At 41.7% G+C, this 26842-nt stretch overlaps 1 protein-coding gene and 1 long non-coding RNA gene across 2 annotated transcripts in view; one reads left to right on the plus strand and one right to left on the minus strand.

Annotated features, from left to right (window-relative positions):
* Positions 1–535: 535 nt before the first annotated feature.
* Positions 536–8375, minus strand: LOC110482631 (uncharacterized). The gene is made up of 3 exons (XR_002467443.3): positions 8122–8375; positions 7645–7909; positions 536–5254 (listed from the first exon to the last, which is right to left on the minus strand). It is a non-coding gene; the product is annotated as an uncharacterized LOC110482631 (long non-coding RNA).
* A 2094-nt stretch (positions 8376–10469) lies between these two features.
* Positions 10470–26842, plus strand: part of TMEM178B (transmembrane protein 178B) — a 218055-nt gene continuing 201682 nt past the window's right edge. The window contains exon 1 of the mRNA XM_021552032.3: positions 10470–12541. Within this exon, the coding sequence (XP_021407707.1) occupies positions 12160–12541 (382 nt within the window). The 5' untranslated portion in view covers positions 10470–12159. The remainder of the gene's footprint in view (positions 12542–26842) is intronic.

The following is a 26842-nucleotide window of genomic DNA, read 5'->3' on the forward strand; positions in this document are numbered from 1 at the left end:
TGCAGGAATGGGTGGGTTTGTGATGAGCTGAATTTGATGGACATGTTGTTAGATCCTCTTGAGCTTTTTGTTGCAAGCAGAGCAAAGTGTTTGGACTTGTTAACAATTATTAACAAGAAAGTCAGTGGGAGATGGGTGAGTGAAAAAGCTGAAAACCCTAGAAAGGAGTTAAAGGAGAATGACATGGAGTAGAAGACAACATGGGGATTCTCTGTACAGGGACTGTTGTGGAGAAAGGAAATGAAGAGAGGGGAGAGACATTCATGGAACACCTGCAAAGCAGCCAAAGAGAAAAAAAAGAGAAGAGACCTCACGATAAAGTATAATGAAGAACCTTTTCACAAATAGTTGGCAGTAGTTTTGATCAATAGTGATCTAGAATTGTTTGTCTATTTAATTCATCTTCTGTATGTATTTAATTTATAACTGAATGACAGCTCTAAGGCAAAATCTTGACAAAATGCAGCATTTGTTCCATTGTTTGTCCTGATAAGGCAAAGGTATACCCAGAAAGAAAAAAAGATCACGGTGACAGTCTGCTCATTGGTGCTTGTTTATTGACATTTGGAGGAAAGCAGAGTCTGAACTTGTATCCTTTGATCTTGGAAATGAGGCATTTGAGCAGTACCTGTATGACAAAGTGATCAACTTCATTCTTAAGTCTTATGCTTAAAACTGTTGTGCTGCAACATGATCTCTAACATTTTATTGTAATAAATACTGACATAAATAATGGAACAAAATCATCTGAGTAAGTAGAAGGACCCTCTGAGCATTTGGTAGAACTGCATTGGCTACATGCATGTTTAAAAATAATTTGTTATTCATTATGTGTTCATGATTAATTGGAAAATTTCAACTGTATTTTGTTGCACAGCAATTCATGCTGAGCCGTGAAGACATCTGAATTGCAAATCCCTCCGGAGAGAATGCGCAGTGTTAAGAGACTGACAGACTCTGGGTGGGCATTTAAAGGATATTTTGACTTTAAAGTAACTCATCAAACTAATGCCAGAGTGGAATCCACAAAGATGTCACTATTAAGTACTGCCACTCCAGCTGTCTAACACAGGGAACACTTGGAAGGGAGATGCAGTTTAAGAGGAAAACAGAAATTATTTTTCAAAGCTACTTGGTATTTTGAGTTGATTGCTTTCCCCAGCAGCCAGGCTGTTGAGGCAGCCTTCCCTCCTCCTGGGGAAAGTGAGCCGGTGCCGTGTGTCTCTTGTGCAGCGCCCTCGGAGCAGTGCCTGCAATGATATTGGCAGTTCTGCAGGAGATCTGTAACACATCCATTTTTAATGGGAGAGGAGCTGTCCGGCGTAGTGGCTCTGCACAAGGCTGAACAGGCAAAGGATGCTGTGGAGCTCCCCACGCTTCCATCTTTGTCACTTAGACTGACTAATTTGGAATTCAACAATATGTCAGAATAAGTGGTCAGTGATAGATTTCAACAAAATACTTAAGCCCGAAGAGAAGGGATATTTCTTAGTGGTTAGGTGAAGGGTTTGGGAATGGGAATTGTTGAATCTTGGGGTTTTTTTGCAGCTCGATTGCTAACTCACTGGATGACCTTGAGCAAGTTAATTAACCTGTCTGCCATTTCATCTCTCTGTAAACTGGGGAAAATAATGTCTGCTTCAGAAATGGGTTGTGAAGATTAATTGATTCTTAGAAAATGTTTTGGCTTCCCCTTGTGAAAAACATACTACAGAACTGTTATTGTTACTTTCCTAGCAACATGCACATAAAATTTTTAAAGGCAACAGTAACAAAGACACATATTTTTTGGCTGGAACAGAGGATTGCAGAGGGGAGGAAAAAAAAGGACAAATATTAAAATGACAGAATCAGCAAAAGAGAATAAATAATGGAGACATCTGGCTCACTGCTGATAAAAGCTCTTGTAGTTTCTCTTCCATAATTCCTTGCAACACTCATCTGAAAGGACATCCACCAAGGCTTTCAAACGGGATCACAAAACTGTTAATCTCTAATTCTGTTTGACCAAGTGTGAAAACAGAGTGAATAAAAATGTTCCAGCAATAGAATTTTCAGGAATAAATCAATCTCTTAAACATAAAATCCAAGGAGATTAGTTGGGTCTGTTTGAGTTCACATTTCTGTTTCTTCAAGCTGAACTCTTTTCAAGATACTGTCTTGGATCTAGACCTCTTGGGTTTGTGAGCTGGTGGTTGCCCTGAGTTACAGCAGACTTTGATTTTGTTGACCTCTGTTGACCCCTGTGGTGCATTTCAATGCAGATTTCTCTTAATATTTTCCTGGTTTAGGTCACTTCTTGTCTTAGAATATCTCGACCAGTGCTGATCACGGGATAGATTGTTAGGTCTTTGGGAGCACTCTGGATAGCCACTCTGGCTGCCTTGATTTCTAAGTCAGCAGATTTTTCCAAGATCTGTCTGGACTCCCAGGTACCCAGTCATTTCAGTAGTGCTCTTTGTAGACCTAAACATCATTGATCAACCTTCCTCCCCCACAGAGCCTTTTGAAGGCAGAGTTATTGAAACAGATAATAGTTTTGGTTTTAGTTTGGAGTTCCTTGCTGTAGTCCTGGTGGGTGACATGAGGCTGCTGTTAGTTATGGAACCAGAGGTGCTCTCTGGTTTAGAATTTGCCTGTCTGGAGAATCATAATCAATACATGCACTTCTCAGCCTCAGTTGCTTCAGCCTGTTAGAAGCATTCTGTAGAGGCCTTTTTTTGGTTCAGTTCTTTCTCTCTGACCTTGCTGGTACCCAGGCTGAGTAAGCCATGCTCCTACACATGCTTTCTGGACATTTGTTCCCTTTTTCCTGAGAAAAATTCCTTCTTCAGATTTTATTTCTGTGAGTCATAAATTTTCAGGTTTTTTTGTTGTTGTGGTTTTTGTTTGTTTGTTTGTTTGTTTGTTTGTTTTTGTTTTTGTTTTTTGTCATTGGGAAATTTTGTTTCTTAGTCTTGGAAACATTATTTCTCTGGAAACAAGTAACTTCTTGCAGGCCTGTTTCTTTATCATGGACAATCAGAGTATGGTCACTGAAGCTTGGTACTCCCCATGATTTCTTGTTTGGTGGGTACTTACTGGAGGCCATTGCAGCAAAGGGGAATAAATGCCTGTCTGTCATGGCCCAGCAGTTCTCCCTGGAACAACTTCAGAGTGCAAGGTGTAATTGTGATATCACAGTCCTGAAGCATGAGTTGGGGAAATGAACTGCACAAACAGATGAACTCTGAAGAACCAGCTACTTTATTTTGATGCAAATATAATAGGTGATAATAAATGAAGAGAAGTAAATGCAAAACTGTTGAAGATGGCAGCATGCTTATGTCTAAATAGAGAGTTTATCATCCTAGATGTCAGCTGCTTTTACAGCAGCACACAATATATTTTTATATACCTTTTAAAAAAATTATTTAAATGAATCTACTCTGTTGGGACTTCGCAGTCAAATAGAATAGGTGAAGACTGAAGTCTTGCTTCTGAGTCTTGTTCCAAAATGAAGGAGTGCTTTTAGAGAATATAATTTTCCAAGCAGTTGCTGGTTTTTGTTTTGATTACTGGTTTTCTCTCCAGTTGCTTCTGTGATGTCTTCTTATGATCTGTGAATTCTGATTTTTAATTAATCATTTTTCTTCTTTTGTGACTAAAAGAAGCAATGAATTTAATTAATAGCTGAGAGTCAATCACAAATGTGATACATTCACTATGAAACACCACGTTATCCATCTACAAAGGCTGTGGCAATGACTTTCACTGCATTAGCTCAGAAAATACTGCTGGTAGAAACCATGTCCAAAACTCTCTGTGGGAATGAACAATGTATTCTGAAATCTGTCAGAAGTTTAGGGGAAGTTTAGTGCAGTTTGACTTGCCATGTCAAGCAACCCAACAGTACTGCAGATATACCTTTGCATTAGGTTGCCTATATGAATACATATTGATGCAGTAAAGAAAAAACAGAATTAATCAGGCTTTAATATATTGAAGATCAATGTGTTAGATGTAACTTTAAGAATTAAAGCCACCTCTTACCAAATATGCTTATTTTTGGCAGACAGAGGTCTGAGCTTTTGCTCTCAGTCAGTACTCTTTGGCCCTAATATCTCATCTCTGCCATCCTGGATTCTTCTTGCTATTTCTATAAGAGTCACAAGATCTATGAATTTTAATGAAGTGAAATCTCCTGTTTTCAGCTGAGCCCAATGATGGTGATGTTGAGAGCCATCTTGCTTTTGTAGCTGGCTTTAGGCAGCAAGTGACCTTGCTATAAAACTCCTGCATTCAGAGCAATGTCACCTTCCTCTCTGCAGCAAGCAATGGGTTTTTCCTGTAGCAGGATTTTGGGTAGGAGGCTGGGCTTGATGTATCCAAAAGGCAAACAGGGGGAAGCAGAGATGGGCTTGAATCAAGCAGCAGTCCTCATAGCAAGGCTTTTGAGGAAACAGGTCTGTTCATGCAGAAGCCTGTCCAGCTCAGAGAAGAAGCTGTAGAACGTGAAGTTGTTGGCAAGACAGTAAGCAGAACTCAGAGTGACTGCTGTGATCTCAGAGAGCAGTAAATTGGAGCTGAATCTCTGCTTGTGAGAGCTGGGGCTAAGATCTGTTTTCTGTATTTAGGGAGATGAATTTGAAAGAGCCTTGCTTTATCTGAGTTGTCTCGAGCAGAACTTTCTCTTCCAATAGAGGCTTAAACCTCTGCAGCTTAGGCCTTTTCCTTTTCTTTAAACATTCTTGTTTCTCCTCTGTTACTGGAAGCACTTGAGTGTTTACCCAGGACTCAAGAGACCTGAATGGCTTTCCCAAGTATTTGACTTTAGAACTCAATATGTTAAACATGGCATGATCTACATTTAGATCCTACCACCTGGTTGAAACCACTAAAGCTGTTGGCAATGCCTTCAGAGGTGCAGTAGTATCTCCCAAGTCTTTCTGCAGTTTAGCACAGTGCCCATGGACACTCGGGCTGTGTAGAGGTGGTGCAGGGGTTCAGGGATAATGTTTTCAGTCATCTGAGTTTGCCTACCTGGCCTTGTTTTCAGCACCTTATAGCTCTGCTAAACTTCAACTGCTTGGGCTGACATTTTCCAAGCTGTCCACACTGGGCAGTGCAGGGAAAAGTTTTGTTTAAAATAGTTCATCTTTGTTTTGCCTGAGCTTAAAAGCATTCCTGGAGATGTTCTCATGAAGAGCAGTGATTATCATACATAGCCATGTCCACAGTGCAGCCTTAGGTTGTTAACAGTGATGTGGTTTAGCTGACAGATAAATAATGAAAAGTTTTAACAGGAGGAAGCAATTTTAGTGAAAAGCCAACAGCCTTTTGTTTTGTTTTGTTTTGTCTTTGGAAAAACAACATTATACTGATGTTCTTTTTATGTGTGCACAATCTTTTACTGGTCTCTCTGTGAGGCCCTTTAGTGTTGGCCATTCCCTCTGCTTTATTGAAAAATATGGTCTAAGACATCTCACCTACCTGTCCTCCTGCCTTTGGCCCAGCAATTCATTTTGCTTTCTCCAAAACCAAATCTATTCTTTTGATGATACCTTCCATTCAGCTCCTGACCTCAGCTCTTGTGTGCTTCCCTTGTCCATCACAACCTCAGGTCAGTAAATGAAGACTCTAAGAAAACACCAAAATAAATATTGCCCATGGACTGCCATTCACTTGTGACTTGTGGTCATGAGGTAAAATACATTATCACATCCTGATTTCTGCCCAGATTCTGTTTTCATTTACTGTAGATGTCAGATGAACCAGGACTCTGCAGTCCTGAGGTGGTGGCTGTTTGGTGGACAGTTTGGAGGCTGAGCAGTAAGCCTAGCAGATGAGGACAGGTAGGAAAAGTCATGGTCACAGGCATTTGAATTTAAATTGAAAACCGGATTTTGTTTCACCCTTTGTGAAATTTACTGTTATGAAGCTTGGTGATTCAAAAAAATTACATTCTTCCCAACTTCTGTACATGTGGTCCCCATTTTCTGTGTGTCCAGTTTCAGTCACCCATGACTAATTTGTGGAAATTCTGCCCACTGTACCTAGAGCAAAAGGGGCTGTGAGCTGTTTGTTCTCGGAGGAAAGAAGGTGCTAAGTACTCTGGAAGCTTAGGCTCTAAGTTCTTTTAATAGAGTACCCAAAATATACTGACATGTTTGAAAATACTGCCTTTTATCTCTGTCCCTCAGCAGGGAGCTGTGAAGATAAGTTCCTTGATGTTTGTAAAAAATCCCCCAGCCCTCCAACACTACAATTAGAGCACCACAATAGAAAAGCCCATGAGGAAATTAATCATTCTGTATGCAATGTGAGATCTGGATGCTCTGCAATAAATAGTACATGCACCACACATTGGATGATAAGGATAGGAGAAAATTTGAATAGTGTTCATTAAGTGAGCAACATTCATCCCTTGCACTGTAAAAAATGGGAGACCCATGGAAACAAAAATCATATTATTAAAGATTGTATCATAGTGTTTGTATGCTGGGCAAATTAATGAATGATCTTAAATCTGGCATTCACTAACTTGCTTAACTTTTTTTTTTTATTTTTAGAGAGAGCAAAACTAATCTCTTTGGGGAGTTGTCAGTGGGGAGGGTAGAGGACATCCAACTAGGTGCTGTTGTGTGCAGCTAGATATCAGTGTGTGCACAGCTACACAAGTATGTAGACAGCTGTGTGCCTATTCTCTGTGTCTCTGAGAGTGTATGTGTGTGTATGTGTGTGTGGCTAGCCCGTGTTTATGCAGCTGGCTGATGCTTCCCTTTGAAAACTCTTTTCCAGTTAAAAAAAAAATAGAAGGGACATTGACAACTGGTTAATGCCTGGGGTTTAGATTACAAAGTTTTATATAGTGTTTTGTGGTTCAGATCTTCCTTTATAGAGCCTCTGTTTGGTTCTGAGTCACCTGAACACCCCAAATCTGTTTGAATGATGGGTCAAGTGTTTGTGGGAGTTATCATAAGGCGCTATTATGGTAGCATCTTTTATGACTGTGTTATTAGAAGGGCTGACATGCTGAGGATTCACAGAGACCAGTATTCAAGGTGCACTGGAATGATAAAAAATGTTAGTAGACGTAATTTGTTATATCTATGTTTGGTTTGATTACTGTCTTGTGTTTGAAATCCTGTAATTAGGGCAGTGAACTGCCTCCAGAGCCAGCACTGCTTCAGGTAATACAACACTAGGACGAGTTCCTTTGACTTCAGTAGGTGATTCTTTACAAAGAATGAAGGCTGGAGCCCATGTAAATTAAACATCACCTCTGGGGAGCTGCAGACCACAGAGAGAGCAGGGAAATACCGAGGGTCGTCTCTCCCTGTTGAATAACTGAATTGGAAGTATAGATCGTGGGAATCGGCAGCACCTTGACTTGCTCGATCCCCTCCCCCACTAGATGGCACTGAATTCTTTTTATTTAAAAAGAAAAAAAAATAAAAAAAAAGAAAGACGAAGGAAGAAAAATATGGTGGAGGTCATTTTGATGTAGAAAAGACCCCACCCCCCCAAAACAAACAAACAAAAAAAGACCCCAGAAAAAAAAAAAAACCGACGAAGAAATGCAAATTGCAATTGGTTGTACATTTACTCTGTCCATTTACTCTGCCCTTCCCCCTCCTAGCCCCAGACCCCACCTCTGTGTACCTTTGTAGAGGCGCTCTCTTTGCTTTTGTGTCTGCAGCTCTGGAGGGGCGGTGGGCGATGGTCGCTGGAGGATGCTCAGGGAGCGGGAGCGATGCTGGAACGGAGGAGACCGGCCCCAGCTCTGGGACATCGTCCCTGGGGAGGTCTGGCAGGCAGCACGGCTGGGCACAAGGAACTGCCTCTGAACAGACTCACCGGGCTCCGCTCCTCTGCCCCGTGCCTTCAGACATGTTTTCCTGTGCATTCTGGCTTTCTCCGTGGATCACTGAAATTGTAACCCGCAGAAAAGAAAACCTCAGCTTTCATTCCGTCGCTGAAACTGCATTTTCACCCCCTGATTCATTTAAGAGCCATGAATTAGCTCCCTGCACTGAGATGTCCTTAATTCATTGTCGGGAGCGGTTTCCATGTCGTGTGTACGTGGAGGGGTTGTGGGTTTTTATTTTTTTTTTTTTAAATGTCTTTCTCCCAGCTTACATTCATCAGAAGATCGACAAGGGTTGTTTTTTCTCCCTGTAGTGAGGCAGGGTGGGGTGGGAGGAAGAAAATTTAATAATGATCTGTTTATGCTGAGAAGGGGCTGTCTGTAATAATCCCGGTTAGAGACATAGGGCAGGTTCCTAATGCCTGCAGCAAGCAATATTCTCCCCTCCCGAAAAAAAGTGGTGATGATTTGGAAAAATGTTTAATTCTAAGAGTTAAAGAGGGGCTAAAATCCAACAATTTCTTTTGCAGTTATATGTTTAAGGTGACTTACAGAAAGATATAGACTGCATCTGATAAAGCTACAAATGCAAGCAAAGGGGGGGGGGGGGGGGGAAGCATAGAAACTGCCAGTAAAATGACTTTTCAGAGAAAAAGATAAAACCTGGAACTGAATGTCAATTTGGGCTTTCAAAACCATGCTTAAGAATGGGAAGACAGAACAAGTCTGGCTTCTCCAGGTACAAAAGTCCTCGTGCCACAAACTGTCTTGTTGTCTTGGAATGTGATGGGAAAGCCTGGCACCTGAACCTCTCTGGGTCTAACCAAAATTTGGCTCTTTGGACTGAAATCCTAATGTTTAACGAGAAGGAAATGTAGGTGTGATTCCATTATATGATTTTCCCATCCTCTCACATATCTTTGGCCAGCAAAATGAGAAAAACCAGTTCTATTAGCTGGTTCTTCCATTCTGCTCTTAGTCCCAGTCTTCCAGCTCTGTTAGAACTGGATCAGGCAAAACCCAGTTTTGTTTTCAAATTCAATCTAAATAGAGAATAAGCATAGCAGGCTCTTGTGCTTGAACAGAAAATCCAACAATCAGCCAAAAAATATGGCTGGTAAAATTAGGCCTGTTCCCTGTTTCATACTTCAGCTTGGGACTTGCTGCTAAAAATTGACAAAGAAATCCAGGTGCATTTTCATCTCTGTGTGGGTGTGATACAAGAAACCTCCATGTTCTTATAGGAGCCAACAGCTTTTCACCACAAAACTCTAAATTTTATCTCTGAACAGACAACAAGTATTTGCTCCAGGTCTACTGTAACATCTACTGACATGTAGTTGCTTGAAAAATCCAGTTATAGAAGTGGATCCATCTGTGCTGAACTATTTTTAAAAAAAACCTGAGATTTTTAAATATTGGCTGTTATTATTAACAACAAAGGGAAGTTACTATTTAAAAAATTAAACTAGTCCCTTTTTCCAGTAAAACTCTTAAATTTACCTAGACCTTTCCAGATACAGTGAATATTCATAACACAACAGTGAAATTTTGCAATAGACCTGGTTCAGTAGATGGAGATGATTATAACCTTTATGGTTTGGATGACTGACTTTTCTTTGTCAGTTTCATAATTCTGCAAGGTGTTTAGAGAATACAGTACATTTCACACCAAAAATGGTTTAATGACACAGATACTCCATAGCTGCAATCCCACTTGATCTGGACCCTGGTTTTGCCAGGTAAAATGGGAGATATTTTGGGGTTTTTTTTCAAAAATACAATTTGGTTTGGTGCCAAAACTTGTTATGGTCCAGCCATACAGGTTAGTATTTTCCCGGTGCAGCTGTATTCTACAAGAAAATGCAGGTATGTATTTCCGATCCACAAAGAGCTACCACATCTGCTCTCCCCACTGGAGCAAGTATAATTTGGGTGACTAGGGTTAAAAGCTAGCAAAATCTCAGGGCTCTCCTCTTGGGGGCAAGAGCTGTCACCAGCCCCACAGAGGCTGTGCTTATTTTCAATTCAGATGACACAGCTTGGGATTCAGGGGCCAAAAGCTGGTAGGATCCAGTATGGATATAGATTTTTGTAGCATACATCTGTGGGGAGGCATTGGACTGTGGACTTTTTGGTGCAGTAGGAGCAACTGCATTGTTTGCCTTTCATGCTGTGGAGTCAGGCGGAGCCAAATATTGGTTGGAGCTAATTTGGTTCCTCTGTCAACTGCAGGATGCTGTGGTCAGAATGTGCCAGCATCCAGGCCTTTCTGGTGCAAGGGAAATGACCATGTGTATTTCTTTTTTAAACAGTACATTTCACAGTCTGGAGGCCTCAGCTTTCTGGATCTAGAATCCAGGATTTCTTTCAAGCTCTCTACTATGTAGCAGGCTGGGATTTTTTTGGTGCAGTGAGAAACAGCTCCACTTGTTTTGGATTTGGTTGACATAATGTAAGGGCTTGTGATCAAGAATGATGAAGATCCAGTTAAATCCAGGTTTTACATTTTCCCCTCTTAAGAAAGGAAGGCTTCGACATTTCTTGCCTGGGAAGTGGTGCAGTTTATCTTTAAGGAGGATAGAGAAATAAGAAATGAGTCTCACGTTGCATGGGTGACATCACTGGCTTTTGGCTCAGAGCTCTGTATGCTCGGTCTGTAGGCTTCGGCCAAGGCTGCAGGGCTCGGTGTTTGAACAAGGAAAGAATCCCAGGTGTACAGAAGATTGGATTTGCTATTATTTGGGTTAAAAACGGTGAAATGAAATTTCTAAAGCTTGGGGACTGCAGCTCGCCTTCTGTTGCATTTGATCTCTACAAGATGGGTGAGTTATTCCCATTAAAGAGAAAGGGAGTGAAAATTTAAGGAAGAAAAAAAAATATGTCTGAATATATAACTACTGATGCCGGGGATACAATTCGTACCAAGCTGCTGAGCTAAAACATCTCCGCTCCGACGAGGAGATCGGGCCATATGGCATAGAAATGGTGCAGCCCGAAAGCTGTTGACAACAGTTAGGGGCTGCTTTCCTCTCCCCGTGTAAGGTGTGTAGCTCCCCCCCACCTCCGCCCCTCCGCCTCTCCACCCCGGTTTGTTTTGGTTCGGTTTCCCCCGACCTCCCTCCCCTCCCCGTTCCTCAGCATCCTCTCCGCCAGCCGTAGCCCTGCCCGCCTTCATCTTGCAGATGGCTAACGTGCCGCCGTGTTAGGAAAACTGTGCACAACACATCCCAGCGCCGGGGACGGAGGAAGCTTTTCAGCTGCCGGAGGAAGTGGGGGCAGCAGCGTGTGTGTGTGTGCGTGGAAGCAGGATGCCGGGGCCGAGGGCAGCCCCCCGCGCTGCGTAGCGGGCGCTGCGCGGCCGGCGGCGGCTCCTGCCGGGCTGCGGCTGCTCCGCCGCCCCTGCCCGGCCCAGAGCCGGAGGCTGCCGGAGCGCTGCCGGGAGGAAGGCAGCGCGGCGTTCGGCTGCCTGGATGACAGCGCCTGCGACAAAAGCAGGAGAGTGAAAGGGAAGGCTGGCAGAGAGAAGCCGAGGTGTCTCCGAAGCCAAGATGCCAGTGGCTGTCAGCGAAGTCTGCTGAGGGAGAGACGCGTGAGTGCCCGCGTTCCCAGAGCCAACCGGGGAGGGGATGCTTTAACCACGATTTCAAACAGCAGCAGCAGCGGTAGCAGCGGCAGCAGCAACAACAACAACAGATTGCTCCCCCTCCTCACTCCCTCCCTTTCGACCCCGCTTTAAACCCAAGCAAGTGACCGACCGTCCAGACGATGATGCTCTTGCTGAGCCACTGACAAAGAAAAAGCAAGTCACCCATTCCTGACATCGGGACAACTGGCTGCTTGCAAGTGGGAGATGTCAGGCTGTTGAACTTTTCTGTCCTGTGATGATGCTATAGTGAGCTTGCTGATCTGAAAGCCATCTCTTCTGGATTTTTGAGCGGGCCAGATTGAAAGAGATTAATGGACTGATCAGCCATCAGGAGTCTTCAGGGGGATTCATCCCTTCAGCCCCTGTAACTTGGGTGCTTGTGGTGAGGGAGTCACTGGTGAAAGTCTGTGTTTCTCCTCACCAGGTCTCCTCTGCAGAGAAGAAGAGGCAGATGAGACTCCAAGACTGCCTCCAGAGCAGAACTTTGTAGTGCTCTCAGCATCCCTCTGCAGCGTGGATGTGAGCCACGGGAGTTGGGGATGTTTGAGGCAGTCTGTGCCAAGTGACACCTAGCAGCTGCTCCGGTGGCTTTTGCATGGTCTCACCCCCAACGGCTTTGCCTGTTGTGAAGATGTCCATGGTGTTTCTGTGAAGCTGAGGCATGGCTGCTGGAAGGTTACTGCTCTATGCTGGCCTCTCTTTAGCTCTGTGTGCCCTTGGCATGCTGGCTGTGGCAATCTGCTCTGACCATTGGTATGAAACTGATGCCAGGAAGCACAGGGAGAGGTGCAAGAGCATCACCACTAAGAGAAATGATCCTGGCTTCATTTATAACTCCAACAACAACCTGCCTCTCAGGGCCAGCAGGTCTAGGTTGGACCGCTGGGAAGGGAAACTCCTCTTGGCAAGAAACAGGAGGCAGATCTTTGCTATGAGCGCAGTCGACGAGTGCAACAGACAGTACAACTCCACCAATATGGGGCTCTGGAGGAAATGCCACCGACAAGGATTCGACCAGGAGCTGGAGGAGCTGATTGCCAAAGGTAAGGGTTGTTTTTTTAACCAGATGAACATGCCAAGCTCTTCTGAGATGAGCAGGGGCTGAGCAGAGCCATTTGGGCTCACAGATGGGAGCTGGTGTCTCTAGCCAAGTACCTCTCCTTGCAATGGGTGAACTGGCCTGGCTGGGCATTGCTTCCAGAAGCACTGCCAGGGCAATCTCCCACAGGATCTCTGCTCCTGAGACATGGGGTTTGGCAGCAAGAAGGCAATGAGGGTGAGAATACACACAGCCCAGAATATATTTTTCATGCCTCTCTCTCTAATCTGGATATCATCTTCCCATCACCATGGTATCAGATTATTTCCACACACAAATGAGAAGCATTCATAAAGCAGACACTGGATTTTTCCTTTTTATTTTATTTTTTATTTTTTTATTTTTTTAGTTTGTTTGACCCTGGTGGCTTGGGCAGAGTACATCATGTTTTATTGGAGGCTACGTGTGTCTGTCTTTCTGAATATCCCATCCATCCTGAAATACACCATTTGCAGTGCTCACTTGTAGGCTTTTTCTATCCTCAAATGGAGAGTAAACAAAGAGAAATGCTAAAGAGCAGGAGGAGACCCAGCTTGCTATTTACACGGAGCTATACTTTGGAATATTTTCAATATCTACAAAACATTACAGGAATTTATTAAAAAGGAATATTTTTCTCTTGGGGTGGAGATGCATCTCTTTGCCTGCAGCATTTTTGTGCTATTTTTTTCTAGTCTTTTGATCCTTTGTCTTAATTTTTCCCCCAGGATAGTGGTTCAAGGTGATGGTCATTTTGCCCCAAATGTTTCTTTGATCTGAAGTATAGGAAGGAGCCACATGCATAACCCCTACCTAAATAGAAGATGCATGTTTTTGCAGGATGATGAGGGTTCCAGTAAAAGATGATGGCATCTTTACTACCCACAGCATGGTTACTCTGTACAACAAAATAACATTTCCCTCCCATGGTTCTCTTGTTGCAATCAGAAGATTCCCCATTGGTTTATTTCCATTGTAGTGAAATCATTGCTTCTCACATAGTGCCATCTTCCAAAATACTTTTCTTCCAGGAGTGTTCTCTATCTCAGACTCTCTTGATAGCCTTCATTAATTCCCTCCTCAGACACTGCAAGTGGAATTATTACTTAAAGCTATTTATTCAGGAGGGGTGTTCTCACATGTTTGCCCATGAGCATGTTTTGTTCCATATGTTTTGCGAGTGAGCTCTGGATGTGAGTAGTATGGAAGAAACTTGTACCAAACCAGTCCAAGCAGGGAGCATACCTGGATCACTGCTTGGGATCTTGCCTGTGTTCCTAGGGACCCTTCATATCCAGCTGCTATTTAACAACTCCTAGGAAACAGATTGGGCTCTTCAGCCCCATTTATAAAGGGCAGGTGGATATGGTTAAAGCCTGTCAGCACCCAGACATCCTGCTTCTGGTTTCAGTGCCAAGGGAGTGATTCCTCTTCTCCTTCTAGGCAAGGAAGGTATGTGCTGGGCTGGCCATGGTGAGCTGGATTGCTCTGCCACGTGTGCTTGCTGTGCTCGGGGCATAAACAAATTCAACCTTGACAGCGGGCAAACATGTCAACAGAGCTCACCTTTGCAAATGGAGTTGCGGTTATTAGAGAGGATTTTCAGCCTGAAATAAGTGAGACTCTTTCCTCTTTCTCCACCTGCTTTGTCCTGGGAGCAGGAATGTCCTGCTTTAAACAGCTAAAATTATGTAGCACAGGGTTATGTATAATGGCAGCTCTGCTAAGTGTTAACCATAGGGAGAATGTGACAAAGAAAGATGAGGTGGTTACATGTAGGAGAATGTGGTCTTTGAAAAATCTTGCTGTAGTCTGCTTGTGTTCATGTATGTGCCAATGAGTGTGTGCAGTAAACTAACTCTAAACATACAGCACCCAGCTGGTAGCCAGGGATTCCCTGGGCTCAGGTGCATTGGTGTGTCTGCAGATGGCCAGAGAGCCACTTGGCAAAGTCACTGCCCCAGGTCAGATGTGCCACTTGTGCACGTAAAGGAGCTGTGTACAAATATCTGGGTGTGTCACTCCTTGCCTGCTCTAAGTGTTGTCTGATACACTTCTAATGAACTTCATTGTAGAATGAGAGAAGTGTTCAAGTGTAACATTAAACAGCAGTTAATTTAGTTCATTTGATGGCCTTTCTGGGGTGAGGATCTGTCTATGCTATGGCTCTCAGCCATGATGATATAGAGGTATAGCATATATATATATGCTTTGTCATGTCTAGACTGAAACACAGAAAAAGCAAGCATAATGGCAATTCAATAAAATGAAGTGTTTGATTTTCTCAGAAATAAAAATGATGTTTCCTTTTTGATCTTCACTTATATGATGAAAGTGAAGTAAGTGTTACTGCTGTCCAATGTTGAGAAGTGCTGTGAGTTCAAAACAAGGCAGGTATTCCAGGTTCATACCAACATGAAAGTAAAAACTAAAAGTAGTTTTCTCTTCCATGACAAATATTTTTTTGGGAGCTAGGAGTTGTAGGGATGGGTGTGTGGACAGGGTATGTCATGTGAAGGTGTGAGAGGCTGCAGATACTCTCTGTGTGTAGTGTTCAAATAACCTGACTGGGACACATATCCTTGCGCAGATGAAATCACTCTCTATGAGATACAGGGCAAATACCTTATAAAAGTGGATATTATTGCTACATACAGCTTTAACTCTTGTTCCTCTGTTAATTTAATGTAATACACCTCTTCCAGAAGTGGATAAAGTAATGCAGGTTCTAGCCCCAGATATTGTGTGCAACGTTATATATAATTGAATGTAAATGTTAAGCGTTTTGGTTTTTTGTTTGTTTGTTTGTAAAGCTGGACAGGATCTGTGATCCATTTAGTTTAAAACAGATCCTACATTTTTCCCTAGGCAAAATTTCCAGTGTTGAGAATGGTCTATTGAGATTTGTCTATCAAAGTATAACGAAAAATGGTCATTAAGAGCCTAACTAGCTTTTCAAATACCCTGCAGTTATTCTGCTTATGAACTCTGCTGAAATTAATACAGGCTATAGGCAATGGCTCGTGGCAGTATCAGGGACTGTGGTACTTGGCAATATTCTGATACCAGTGATTTAAAAAGCCTGTTCTGCTCCTGAATAGGTTGGGTCACTTCCGTAATTCTATTCTATATTTATTAATTTTTACTTTATTGGAAATAAATCAAGACCTTTATGTTGGATTTTGCTAGAAAAACTAGACATCTTTTACTTCAGATTTCTTATATATAGGTGTAATAGACAGTAATACATATAAATAATAGTTTGCCCTATTTTTATTTCTCCTATACTTTCTGTTTCTGTATTTTCATAGAACCCATGTTCATATTTCAAAATAATACAATTAGATAAATAGGCAGTGAATTAAAAGAGATTGTCACAAGTAAGAATACTCAGAGAGAGGCAAATAGCATGAGACCAAAGACTTGAGTGTTCTAAAGCTGCAACAAAATTAGGCAGTTCATTTCTTCTCTTTGTCATCATGAAAAAAAAAATAAAATCAGAAACAACAGAAATTACAGTCAGTAAAGAAATTATTGGAGTTGAACATGCAAACTGAGGTCTCAGTCTTGCTAATTTTTCTCCTGCTGAATAAACTGTATTTCTGGGAACGGACTGCTTGGACTGAGGGAAAGCTCTCTCATACAGAGGGACCAGTGAAAATCAAAGAGCTAACAGAGCTGTTCCTCTGATTTTCCTTTCACATCTGGTTGAACCTTTTAGCATCTTGGGACCAGAGTTTCACTCCTGATCTCTAAAGCCTTCCAGAGTCAGGAAATGCTGGCTCTGGGATTGTTCAGCACAGTATTCTAAAATCCTTCCAAATCTCAGCAAGGAAAATTCCCCAATTCTCCAGTCTCCTCCACAAAATGAATAGCCTTGCAGCTGGAGGCCCCTTTGAACACAGAGCTCACCCTGTCCTATCAGATCCACTGTGTGCCTGTTTACCATGGAGTTTCTAACAAAAGCAGAAATCCCTCACACAAGCAACAACTCTGAGTGAGCCAGGCAGCCCCAGCACTAAACAAGGACTGTCTGGGAGATGGTGGAGTTTATGTCCTGCTTTGGCAACCAGTAGCTCACAACTCCTTGTATACAACTTGTAGTGAGCCAGGAAAAAAATGGGGAGCCACAGAGTCTGACTGCATCTTATGGCAATGTTGCTCAGATGCTTTTCTGCAGTAGTTGAGAGGAAAACAAGAAAGGAAAAAAGGGAATTACATCATTTAATTATAAAGGTACAATAAAGTAGATGAAGAAGTTGCACAATAACTAGAGTCTGTTCCATTTAGACAATTACTACTCAGAGGACCTTTCATCTTCCCTTTGGAAGGCTGCCAGTTAAACCTGACTGGATGGGGCTCTGCTGCCTGCCATTGGAATCCAGTTTTTATTTTAAAACTCCCAGAATTTACAATGACCTTAATATTTTAACCCTCCTTTTACCTTCTTTCTTCCCCTAAGATCTTTGGAAGTCATAGTAAATCCTATTTTTAAAACATTTTATTGTGAGTATACTCAGCCCATGCCACCACTGAAAAAAAAACCAACCCAAACCCTAAGTAATTCTTGTGCAGCCCACCTTCACCTGAAATAATATGCAAGATTTCTGGGATGAAAGCATTCTCTGGTTTGGTTTGTCAGATGCAGGGCATAACTGCAGAAGAAAGGCTTAACAGGCCTACTCCAGCCGTCACTAGGGATTATTTATACACAAATGGAAAGAGGCTACTGAAAGAGGCTACTTGCAGCTATATCTAGCTGCAAAGAGCAAAAAGATTTATTTTTGTAAAAATTGTTGCAATACCTTGCAATGCTCTAGATTTGACTTTTAAAGTGCAATGGTTTTGGACAGGTAAATTAAGACAGCAAATTTTTTCATGTATCCCTTAGACACTGAAGACTCAAATGCTTTGTTAAAAATCTGTGCTTGAAATCCCAACTGTTTTTCAAATGGACTCATTAAAAAAGGGACTTTATTGAAGACTGGATTCTGATCCTAGAGAAGTAAATAGTAAATGTTTTATTGAACAGGGTGATACAGCAAGCTCAGGCTGCACTAAAGGTGTTTCCTTTGAGGCTAAAATTGTAGAAAGACCAGTGCAAGGTCTATGCTTCCTCCTGTCAGACCTGGAGTTTTGCTGGAGGCATCCACTGAAATTCAGGCAATAGACAGGACTGGAGTTGAATCTTAGGCTATCCAGGTACTCAGTTTGCAGTTTTTGATGCTGAAATTGTTCTTAGTCTGTTGATGTAAGACTGGAAGTCAAACAATTGAGATACAGCAAAGCCATCCTCTTGTTCAGGCATTTTCTAAAATCCTTTAGTGGGTGAAATCACTGGTTCACGTGCACAAGAGGATTTGGCCCATCATATTTTGAATAGGCAATTTAATATTTTAATTGCATCAAATTTAAATAGCAATTCATTAAAAATTTATTTGCCACAAGTAATAAGAACCTGACACATTCCTCTGACACATCTGAGATAATTAGTTTGATAATATATATCTGCTAAAAATACTAAGAACATATATGTAATTTAACAGAACAGCAACTAGTTTTGATCATGACTTTTTAAAGGGCAAATTTCAATCAAGCTGTTGGCTTTCAAACAAATTTGCCAGTGAAGACAAATGGAAATTTTGCCTGAGTAAAAATGATGGGATCATGCCCTTCTCAAGAGAAACTGATATTTGCAGAGCTGCCTGCAGGACTGCGTGTTTAATTCCTGTTCATTTAATTGAACATCCAAATCCTTTTGAGAAATCTCAGAATTTTTATCCTTTCTGCCTACTGCTAAAAATTTGTAAAAGCTGTGGAGGGAAGATTTAATATGAGTGCAGTTGTGTTCTATTCACTGTAAAAATAAAATTTGAAAGATAATTCTACTTTAATAGAGATGAAATGGTCTGAACTATTTTGTCATCTCTCACAATAAAAATCCATATTAATATTGCTTTTTCTTATTGAAAAAGTATTTCTGTGCATGTAGAAAAGCTTCAAGAGGAGGATGAGTTTATTAACTATTGCAAAGCCAGTAGAGAGAATGAGTTCATTAACTATTGCAGAACCTTTATAGATATGAAGCCTTTATTTTTTGTAAGCTTAGCAGAAATAATGACAGTAATTTATAATGCGAGTTACTTAATGGCTCATTGCTCACAAACTGCTGCTGGAACTCTTAACTACACATCTACCTCTTTAGGACCAAAAGAAAAAATGAGATGGTATTTCTTAGTTTTTAAGGAATAAATAAATATATAATGTGGATTCTGGAACCCAGCTTCCCTTAACAGATCATTTGGAATAGAATCCATTAAAAAAAAAAAAAAAATACAAAATACAAATATAAACTAAGACCTTTTCCCTGCAGGAGAGAACTCAGAATTTTAAAAAAGGAAATGTATCCATTTTCTTCCTCATTAGGTCCAATTCTTTTATAAATAAATATTCAGAACTGGCCGGCTGAGCCTGCTGAAATCATAATCCTTTGTAGATAAGTACCAAAATAGATGAAAGAAAGGTAGTACTGCAGTTAGGGCAGGGGCTTACAAAGCCAGAATTCAGTCCAACTCTGCCATAGTCTTTCTTCATGACCTGAGGCAAGGGACTAAATCTCTCATACCTCAGCTCAGCAGCAGTATAATAGGGATTTTGTTCACTGTTATTAATGCCAGTTTGCATTCTACCCTCAGATTTACGAGCCTTAATCATGGATCAGAAATCACGGATCAGAAAAATGCCCCTGTCCTTTTGACATGTGGCTGCACTTCAAATATTGGCAGTGAATGCAGCCTTATGAGAGAGTAGGAGACTACAAAGTAATTATGTTCAGCCTGAGCAGTAGTGCTTTAGAACACCAGGAGGCAAACCACATTCCTGTGAGCACCACAAAATGTGGCATTCCTACACAAGTACAGTTGTAAAGAGGGATAATGAGTTAGAAGTGTGGATGTTTACAGGATGGACTTCCAAAGACTGAGGGATGGCACCAGAAAAGTCATGGGTCATGTCTGCTTGAAATATTAATAGGTAGGTGATGGGGATTGACCTCTTTGGTTTGCTGTAGGAAGAAGTTGACATTTCCTTAATGAAGACAAGTAGATTACACTAATGAAATAGATATGGGGACAGCAGTCTACAGCTGCTAAGAGAAATGACGTGGTCAGAGTGATGTGTTAGGAAAATTATATTTCTAGCAGCATCCTAAATGGATACATGGAGGGCAAGTTCACATTTGTAAAGGTCAGAAAAAGAAATATTGTAGCAATAAAGGCACGAGGTAGTGAGAGCCTGGATGGTGAAAGAATATGCAAACCTTAGACATCCCCTGGATCTATATACATGGTAAGAGATATGTGATGAAAATGTTGCTTCGGTTCTGGACCAGAATAATGAGAAAAGTAATAGTGTTGTCTGTGATGATCTAGAGGGGAATTACTGAAGAGAGCATATAGTAGAGCAGGAAGAAGACCATTAGGAACTCTGTTTTAATTACAAGAAGCTGAATTTGTTTTATATGTATCCATGAAGAAATATTAGAGATACTGTGGGTATGGACCTAGGGAGACAAGTCTGTGTTAGAGGAGTGAGCCTGGAAATTGCTACATGGAGATCAGAGCAGAATCTATGTTTGCGCTTGAAATTATCAAGGAGTGAAATACAGAAAGAAAAAAGCCCCATGAACTCCAGGAGATCTGGGAGAAGAAAAGTGTCTTCTGGAGGGCATGCAAAAGGAGCAGATTCAAAGGTGGTGCAGTAGAAGTCAGTAACACCATGGTAGCTGAAGAGAGACACTGCTTCAAGTTTAAACAGCACAAGAGACTACTGCAGGTAGCCAGTGTGCTGCAGCAGGTGAGAACAGAGTATTCAGACTGTGCTGAAAATTGCCCAGTACATTAAGTAAAGATTTTAGCAGTGGTTGCAAAGGACAGGAAGCTGCAGTGAACTAGTGGGGAGGACTCCAGGCAATGTTTGTAGCTGGCATATTCAGAGAGGTTGGTGAGGAAGGGAGGAGAGGAAATGACATGGTATTTATAGAGGAAAATAAATGTTTTAAGATAAAAGAGTGTTTTAAGATGAGAATATTTTAAGAGGAAAGTGATTGAATGGTATTTGTGTTATGAGAGTAAAGAGGCAGAGGAGCGTGAGAGGTCAAGGCAAAGAGAGAGCAAGAGGACAAGAGCAGCTGTAAGGAAAGGCAGGAGGTAGGGTAAGACTGGTTCAGTGGCAAATAAAAGAAAGGAAGAGAGCCATACAGGAGCTTTTTCATCTGTAGGAGAGAAGAATGGGGAAAGAGTCATAGGAGGGGAAGAGGAAACAAGGCAAAGCTGCTGGAAGAGGAAGATCATGGTTTGTCATTTTTTCATGGAAGAACTGGGTGAAATCCTGCATGACAGCTGAAGTGGAGGCTGAAGGAGGCAGGAGGGTCTGAGGAATGAGCCAAATGTGGCAAAGAGGTGATTGTGACTGTGAGTCTGAGATTTAACTATGATGAGCTGGAGTAGTAAGTCTAGGAAATGAGCAGAACTGAATGGGGGAGCAATGCAGTTATTGAGGAGAAAGTTAGTAAGGCAGGAGGGTCCCCATTAGAGATGCCCTGCTGTATGAGACATAGCAGAGACCAGCTGGTATGGATCAGCTGGGATTTGAGGTACAGTGAAGGAATAGCTAGGGGGATGCAAGACAGAAGTTCTGTGAATGAAAGAATGCAGCATGGATAACATCTACAGGGGAGAAAGGCAAGGAAAGATAAAGAGGGTGATAAAAGAATAAGGACAGGCAAGAAGTCCTTGATGCTGATGATCTGAGGTGACAGAAAGGCTGAGGAAGCTTAGTGTGAAGAGGTACCTGGTACTTGTTGAAAGGTCCATGAGATTGTCCAGGTGGTGGAGGAGAAGGATGGGGGGAAAACACAGGGTTCAGGATGAAGCCCTGCCTTTTTGGTGACTGAGTGGATCAGGGTTGTAGACTGAACAGAGGATACACTAAAACATATGGCTTTAAAGGGCAGAGAAGTCACTACCACCGACTCTTCTATAACTTGCTCTGCCTTCCTGCTGTGAGTTTATCCTGTGTAACCTTACAGAGGTGTAAGCACGGCTCTCCCCAACAGAGTTCAGCCAGTTTGTCCAGTGCTTGTAACAGCCATGTTCCAGTCTCAGCTTGAGCCTCAAAGAAGATAAATAAATATCAAGTATTAATTCAGGATATTTTCCACAAAGTGCGGTGTGTGTGGAGAACGGTATTTGCATAGCTGGGGGTTTTTAAGGAAAAGGAGTTCCAGGATATTCTGTGTATACAACAGTGTGGATCCTGTTAAGATATCCCACCAGATCAAGTGAAAGACATGGGGTGTCACATTGTAGCCCTTACTTAATTCTGAGAACTTCTGTTGGTTTTGAGTTTTAACAGCAGACATTTGAAAAAAGCTTCCTAAATATATTTCTAGACTTTCTAATAGGATGAAACTGTCATGTTAATTTTATTGGATAAAAAAGCTATTTAAAAAGATCGTTCTGCCTCAATATGAATGTATGATTCTTGTCTCTGTCTGTGTCTCTTTTAATCACTGCATATTTTTGAATATGCAAAAGAGCCTTTATAGTGTAGATACTTTCTGCCTAATGGTCATTGAAAGGCAGAAATATTATAACAGAAACAAACACAAACAAAAGGAACAAAAACTTTTTCAGATGTTACAGGTATAGATTAGGGTCACTAGACTGGTTTTGAAGAGGTGATGATTTATGGTAGCTGATGATCCAATTATATTGCTTTGTCTTAGGTGCTTGAGTGTCCCTGATTAAGAGAGTATCCAAATACTGTTCTTGACTTTTAAACATAAAGGAATTTGAAGAGTGGAATGATCCCTGTTTTACACAGAGGACTGTTGCTCAACAATGCAAAAGTTCTGCAGGACAACAATTTGCATTGGAAAGAAATTTGTCATTGCTGATCCCTAATTACATATTTTATATTAAATTTAATCTCCTTTCGATTTACCAGTTCCCAAGACTGTCCAGTTTTGTACATGTGATATTCTGTAATGGTTAAAGAGAAAGGGAGGGGTGTTATTGTGATCAGAGAGACAAAGGAGACAGCCAACAGGAACAGGGGAAATGGAAAAACTCAAATAACTTAATGGGCTCAAATTGGGAAGTTGGACAATTTCCATTTGAGTCTTTTGAAAGATGTGACATTGCAAGTCCAGTAAAAAGGATTTTCAATAAATCTTTCTAATTAGGGTGGTACACTAGGAATGAAAAGTAGCAAATCTATATTTAAAGAAAGGAGCAAAACTTGTCTGGGCCACAGCAGACCTTTTAGTCTGATCATAATAATACCAAGCAGTGTTTAAAGTAAGTTCTAAAGAAGAGATTAATGAAATGCACAGGGGAAAAATGAAATAAACATGCAACATATGTTTTCCTATTTGAAGTGTGCCAAACTATCCTGATATATTTTGCTAGGAAGATAACTGGGGTTTACGATAAGGAAATGCCTTAGACATAAATTATCAGGATTTTGGTAAAGGATTTTACGTTCTGCCTGAAATGGTTTGTTGCAATGTTTAGGTAATTAGTACAAAATTTACCGAGGGTTTAAGGAACTGACTGAGGGAAGGCAAAAAGTACTGAGAGAGGAAGTGCCAAGATGAAGTCAACAGTAGAATTCCTGAAGTAGGGAACCAGTAGCACCTTCGCACAAAAGTTAGCAGGGCTCATTGAAAAGGACTTTGAGCTAGATTTGAAGGGCGAAAGAGATAATATCTTGTTAGTGATAAGCCTGAGGGTGGCACACTGATGTTTTAGGGACAGTGTGCTAAGCAAAGCCCTTCAGTTTGCTGTTGCAGTGGAGGTAGAGGATGGAGATTCATATGCCAATGACTCAAGAGTTAGTGGTGTGTCACCGACTGTGACATTTGGAGAAAGAGGCAGACAGCTCAGGAGGACTACAAGGATGTCATGAGGTTATGCAGAAAGAGAATTAGAGGGGCCAAACCCCAACTAGAATGCTTTGATGATTTTAAAAGACTTTTCTAACCCAAATGTTTATATGATTCTGTGATATATTGCCTACTATGCAAGAAAAATGCAGAGTCCTTTCCAGTACTGTGTGCTTGTGAAACAACCATAGGACTCTGAAGGATTCTTTTACTATTATTGTTAATTCCTCTTTTATTTTTTTTTCCCCTCTTTTTTTTTTCCCTGTGAAAAAGCATATTTATCTCTTATTGAGCAGGACCTGATGGAAGGAGTGTTTGTCTCTGGGCTGCCTGACACCAGCCAAGTTGTCTGGTGAGAGGGAAGGGACCTAAGGCAAATCCAAGCTGCACTATCCCAGCTGCTATCTTTCTTACTTAGACCTGAGCCACACTTTCATACCTGTAACACCCAACACATCCAGGAGGGACCAGAGAGGAGTTCTTTGAGCATTTTAATGCCTACTTCACCTTTCATTGAAATAATGTTGTTAGTAGAGCCTTTGTTTCCTGGCTCCCTCATCTGCTTTCATTTCAGATTGCCTTAGCTCAACAACAACAAAGGCCTGTTAGATTCTCAGCTATTTATATTCATAAGCCAAAAGAATGTAGAGCCTTCAGCTTCTTCATTAAAACAGTTTATATAAAATAAAAAGTACTTCTGTACTGTATTTAAGTGTTCAGAATGGCTGGCAGCAGCAGAATTAAACTCTTCTTTGCACATATTTAAATTATCATGAGATGGGTATTTCAGTTCACAAAATGTTCAACCCTTTGGCTGGTGATGTTGGGTGAGTTTCCTTATATAGGGATGGATTTTGGCACAGGATCCACCCCCTTATGAGGAATAAACGACCCACTATGGACCTTGTTCACTTGTGTGTGAAGCAGCAGACCACGTTCCTCAAAGAAGTTTTTGGGAAAGGTCTTACAGAGAACACTAAAGGTAGGAAAACATCTAGGATAGTGTTTGGGGCTATAGTTCAGCTCCCAGGAAAGGTGGAAGCACAATGACATCAGTATGGGGCAGGACAAGTGTGGATGCTCTTCCTGTCTGGAAATTCAGAGAATGTTGTCTGACACTCCCAGCAGCAAAGCTGCCTTCTGCATTACTGGAAAGAATGGTTACCCAGCCCTCTGCCTGAGCACCTGAAGCAGGGCTGTGTCCTGTGTCCAAGGTGGATTAGAGAAGGGATTTCTGTTTTCTGTTTCCACTGAAGAATGACTACAGTCTGATGAACAGGCCCCATTCTGCTTCGAGTGACCTAGAAAGGGTTGTGGCAGAGACCAAGAGAGGGGGGCTGGAGGTTGATGGTGTTGCCTCTACAGGCATGTTGCATATGTGGGAACAGCTGGATGTGAGATACTGTGCCTGTGTGCTGAGCTGTGCTATCAGCTATACATATGTGCCTGTGAGTTATGCTAAGCCACTGTACACCACTGAGGGTATGGAACAAGGGCAGAGATAAGTGGTTTTCTTGGCTCATTTGTGTAGACTTAAGCCATCCTTTTTCCATGAAGTAATATTTCATGTCCAAGAGTGTCACCCTGTTCGTTTCAAAGTTTTAAAGTTATTTTAAAAGTTTTATATGCCTTCTGATGTTTACATATTTCTACTGGCGTTCTCATGTACTGTTCAGGTAAATAATGGTTGTTTTGCATTCTTCTTAGTCAGAGGAGAGAATTGATGGACTGTTAGTTTGACTAGTGTGGTTGCAGAGGTGGCAATTTCATCCTTCAATCCACTGTCACTTTTGGAATTCTATATATTACGAGGTCAGAAATAAAAGTTACCTCCTTTTTCTTCTTTTGAATCTTAGAGTGAGTATGTGAATTATTTCGTGTCACAGTGGGGTAGCAGGACCAAATCTCATTGACCACTCCATAGGGTCCATGTTTATCAGTGATGAAGTGGCTGCAGAATGTGCCTACACAATGTCTTGGCTTCTGGACCTGGAAAATTCCATTTGTAGAAAGCATGGAGACTTGTTTCAAACATTTTTTTAAACAGAAGGTGTCATTGGGTGCTGGAGCTCACCCTAGGTTGGGGGTGGCCCCGTGTGGTGGAAAAATCTCTCCTCCAACCTGTGCTTTCAAAAAAGAGCTCAGAAGTCTTCTGTTGTTTGGTCCCAAGGCAGTTTATTGCAAGCTATCTCAAAGATTGTCTTCTCGGGCTGCTGTAGTTTGCTCAGCAGCTTCAGCAGAGGCACACACACCCCTGACATCCTCTCTGACTCCCGACTGCTTCTTCTCCCCCCGCCCAGGGCTGCTGCTATCTTTTATATGGTACATTATGTGATAATTGTTTACAGTTTTTCCCCAATGCCTATTACCTATAATAAATGGTGCCTTTCTACTCTAAACCAATCTGTGAGTGCCAACATCACCAAGAACATGGAGGTAAGGAAGAAGAGGGAGGACAGGACAGGCCCAAATCCCTCCATCTTAAAACTTCTGACCCCCATGTACAAAACCAAAACCTCCCTGTACAGCACTCAAAAATTCTTCCCTTTACTTTGTAACTACTTCTACTATAATATCTAAACTTTTGTGACTTCTTGTTCTTCCTGCAAAGTTGGTAAATCATTCCATGGTTCAAATCCAAAATCACAGCTGTTTCCAGCTGCCTGCCAGGGTCTCAAATGCTTCTGACCTGGACCCGGAACATCCAAAAATGTCTGAGGGACATTTTGAGTTCCGACAATTAGGAAGAGTGTGGCAATTTGTTTAAGTGTCATCCAGGGAAGGAGGGAGAAGCTACTTGGTTGGTTGGAAGGAGGAAGATGTATGTCAGTGTAAGGTCTCCCTTACACTGACAGTGATGGCATTACTGTTTCTCCCTCAGTTTTTCCTTCTTGTCCACTGTGCTGTTCTTACCGGTGTCCCGTGCATTCTGTGCCACACCAGAACTTGTGGCACATATGCCCCATTTGTTCATCAGTTGTTATCAGCATCCAGCCTGTGACACAGCAACTAACTGCATTGTCAATGCTTTCAAATGAAGAAGCAGTAGGAGCAGGAGCAGATGAACTATTCATCACCAAAGTCCTCTCCCTTTACAAAGGGAGAGAAAGGGGATAGAAGCAGGACTTCCTTTAGCGGAAAGCTGCCCACAATGCTGAGGTATGGGCAAATCTTCAAACTCAAGTTCTGCTACACGTGTTGCCAGCCTTGCTTCCATCTGAGTAGTCTTGGTGTCCATTTGGTTGTGCTACCAGGGTGTAGTTTTTGGTTGGTGGCATTAGGATGACTGGAATGGCACAGCTTCTTTAAGGATTCTCC

This window comes from Lonchura striata, chromosome 5 (genome assembly GCF_046129695.1).
Source record: "Lonchura striata isolate bLonStr1 chromosome 5, bLonStr1.mat, whole genome shotgun sequence".
NCBI classification, from domain to species: Eukaryota; Metazoa; Chordata; class Aves; order Passeriformes; family Estrildidae; genus Lonchura; species Lonchura striata.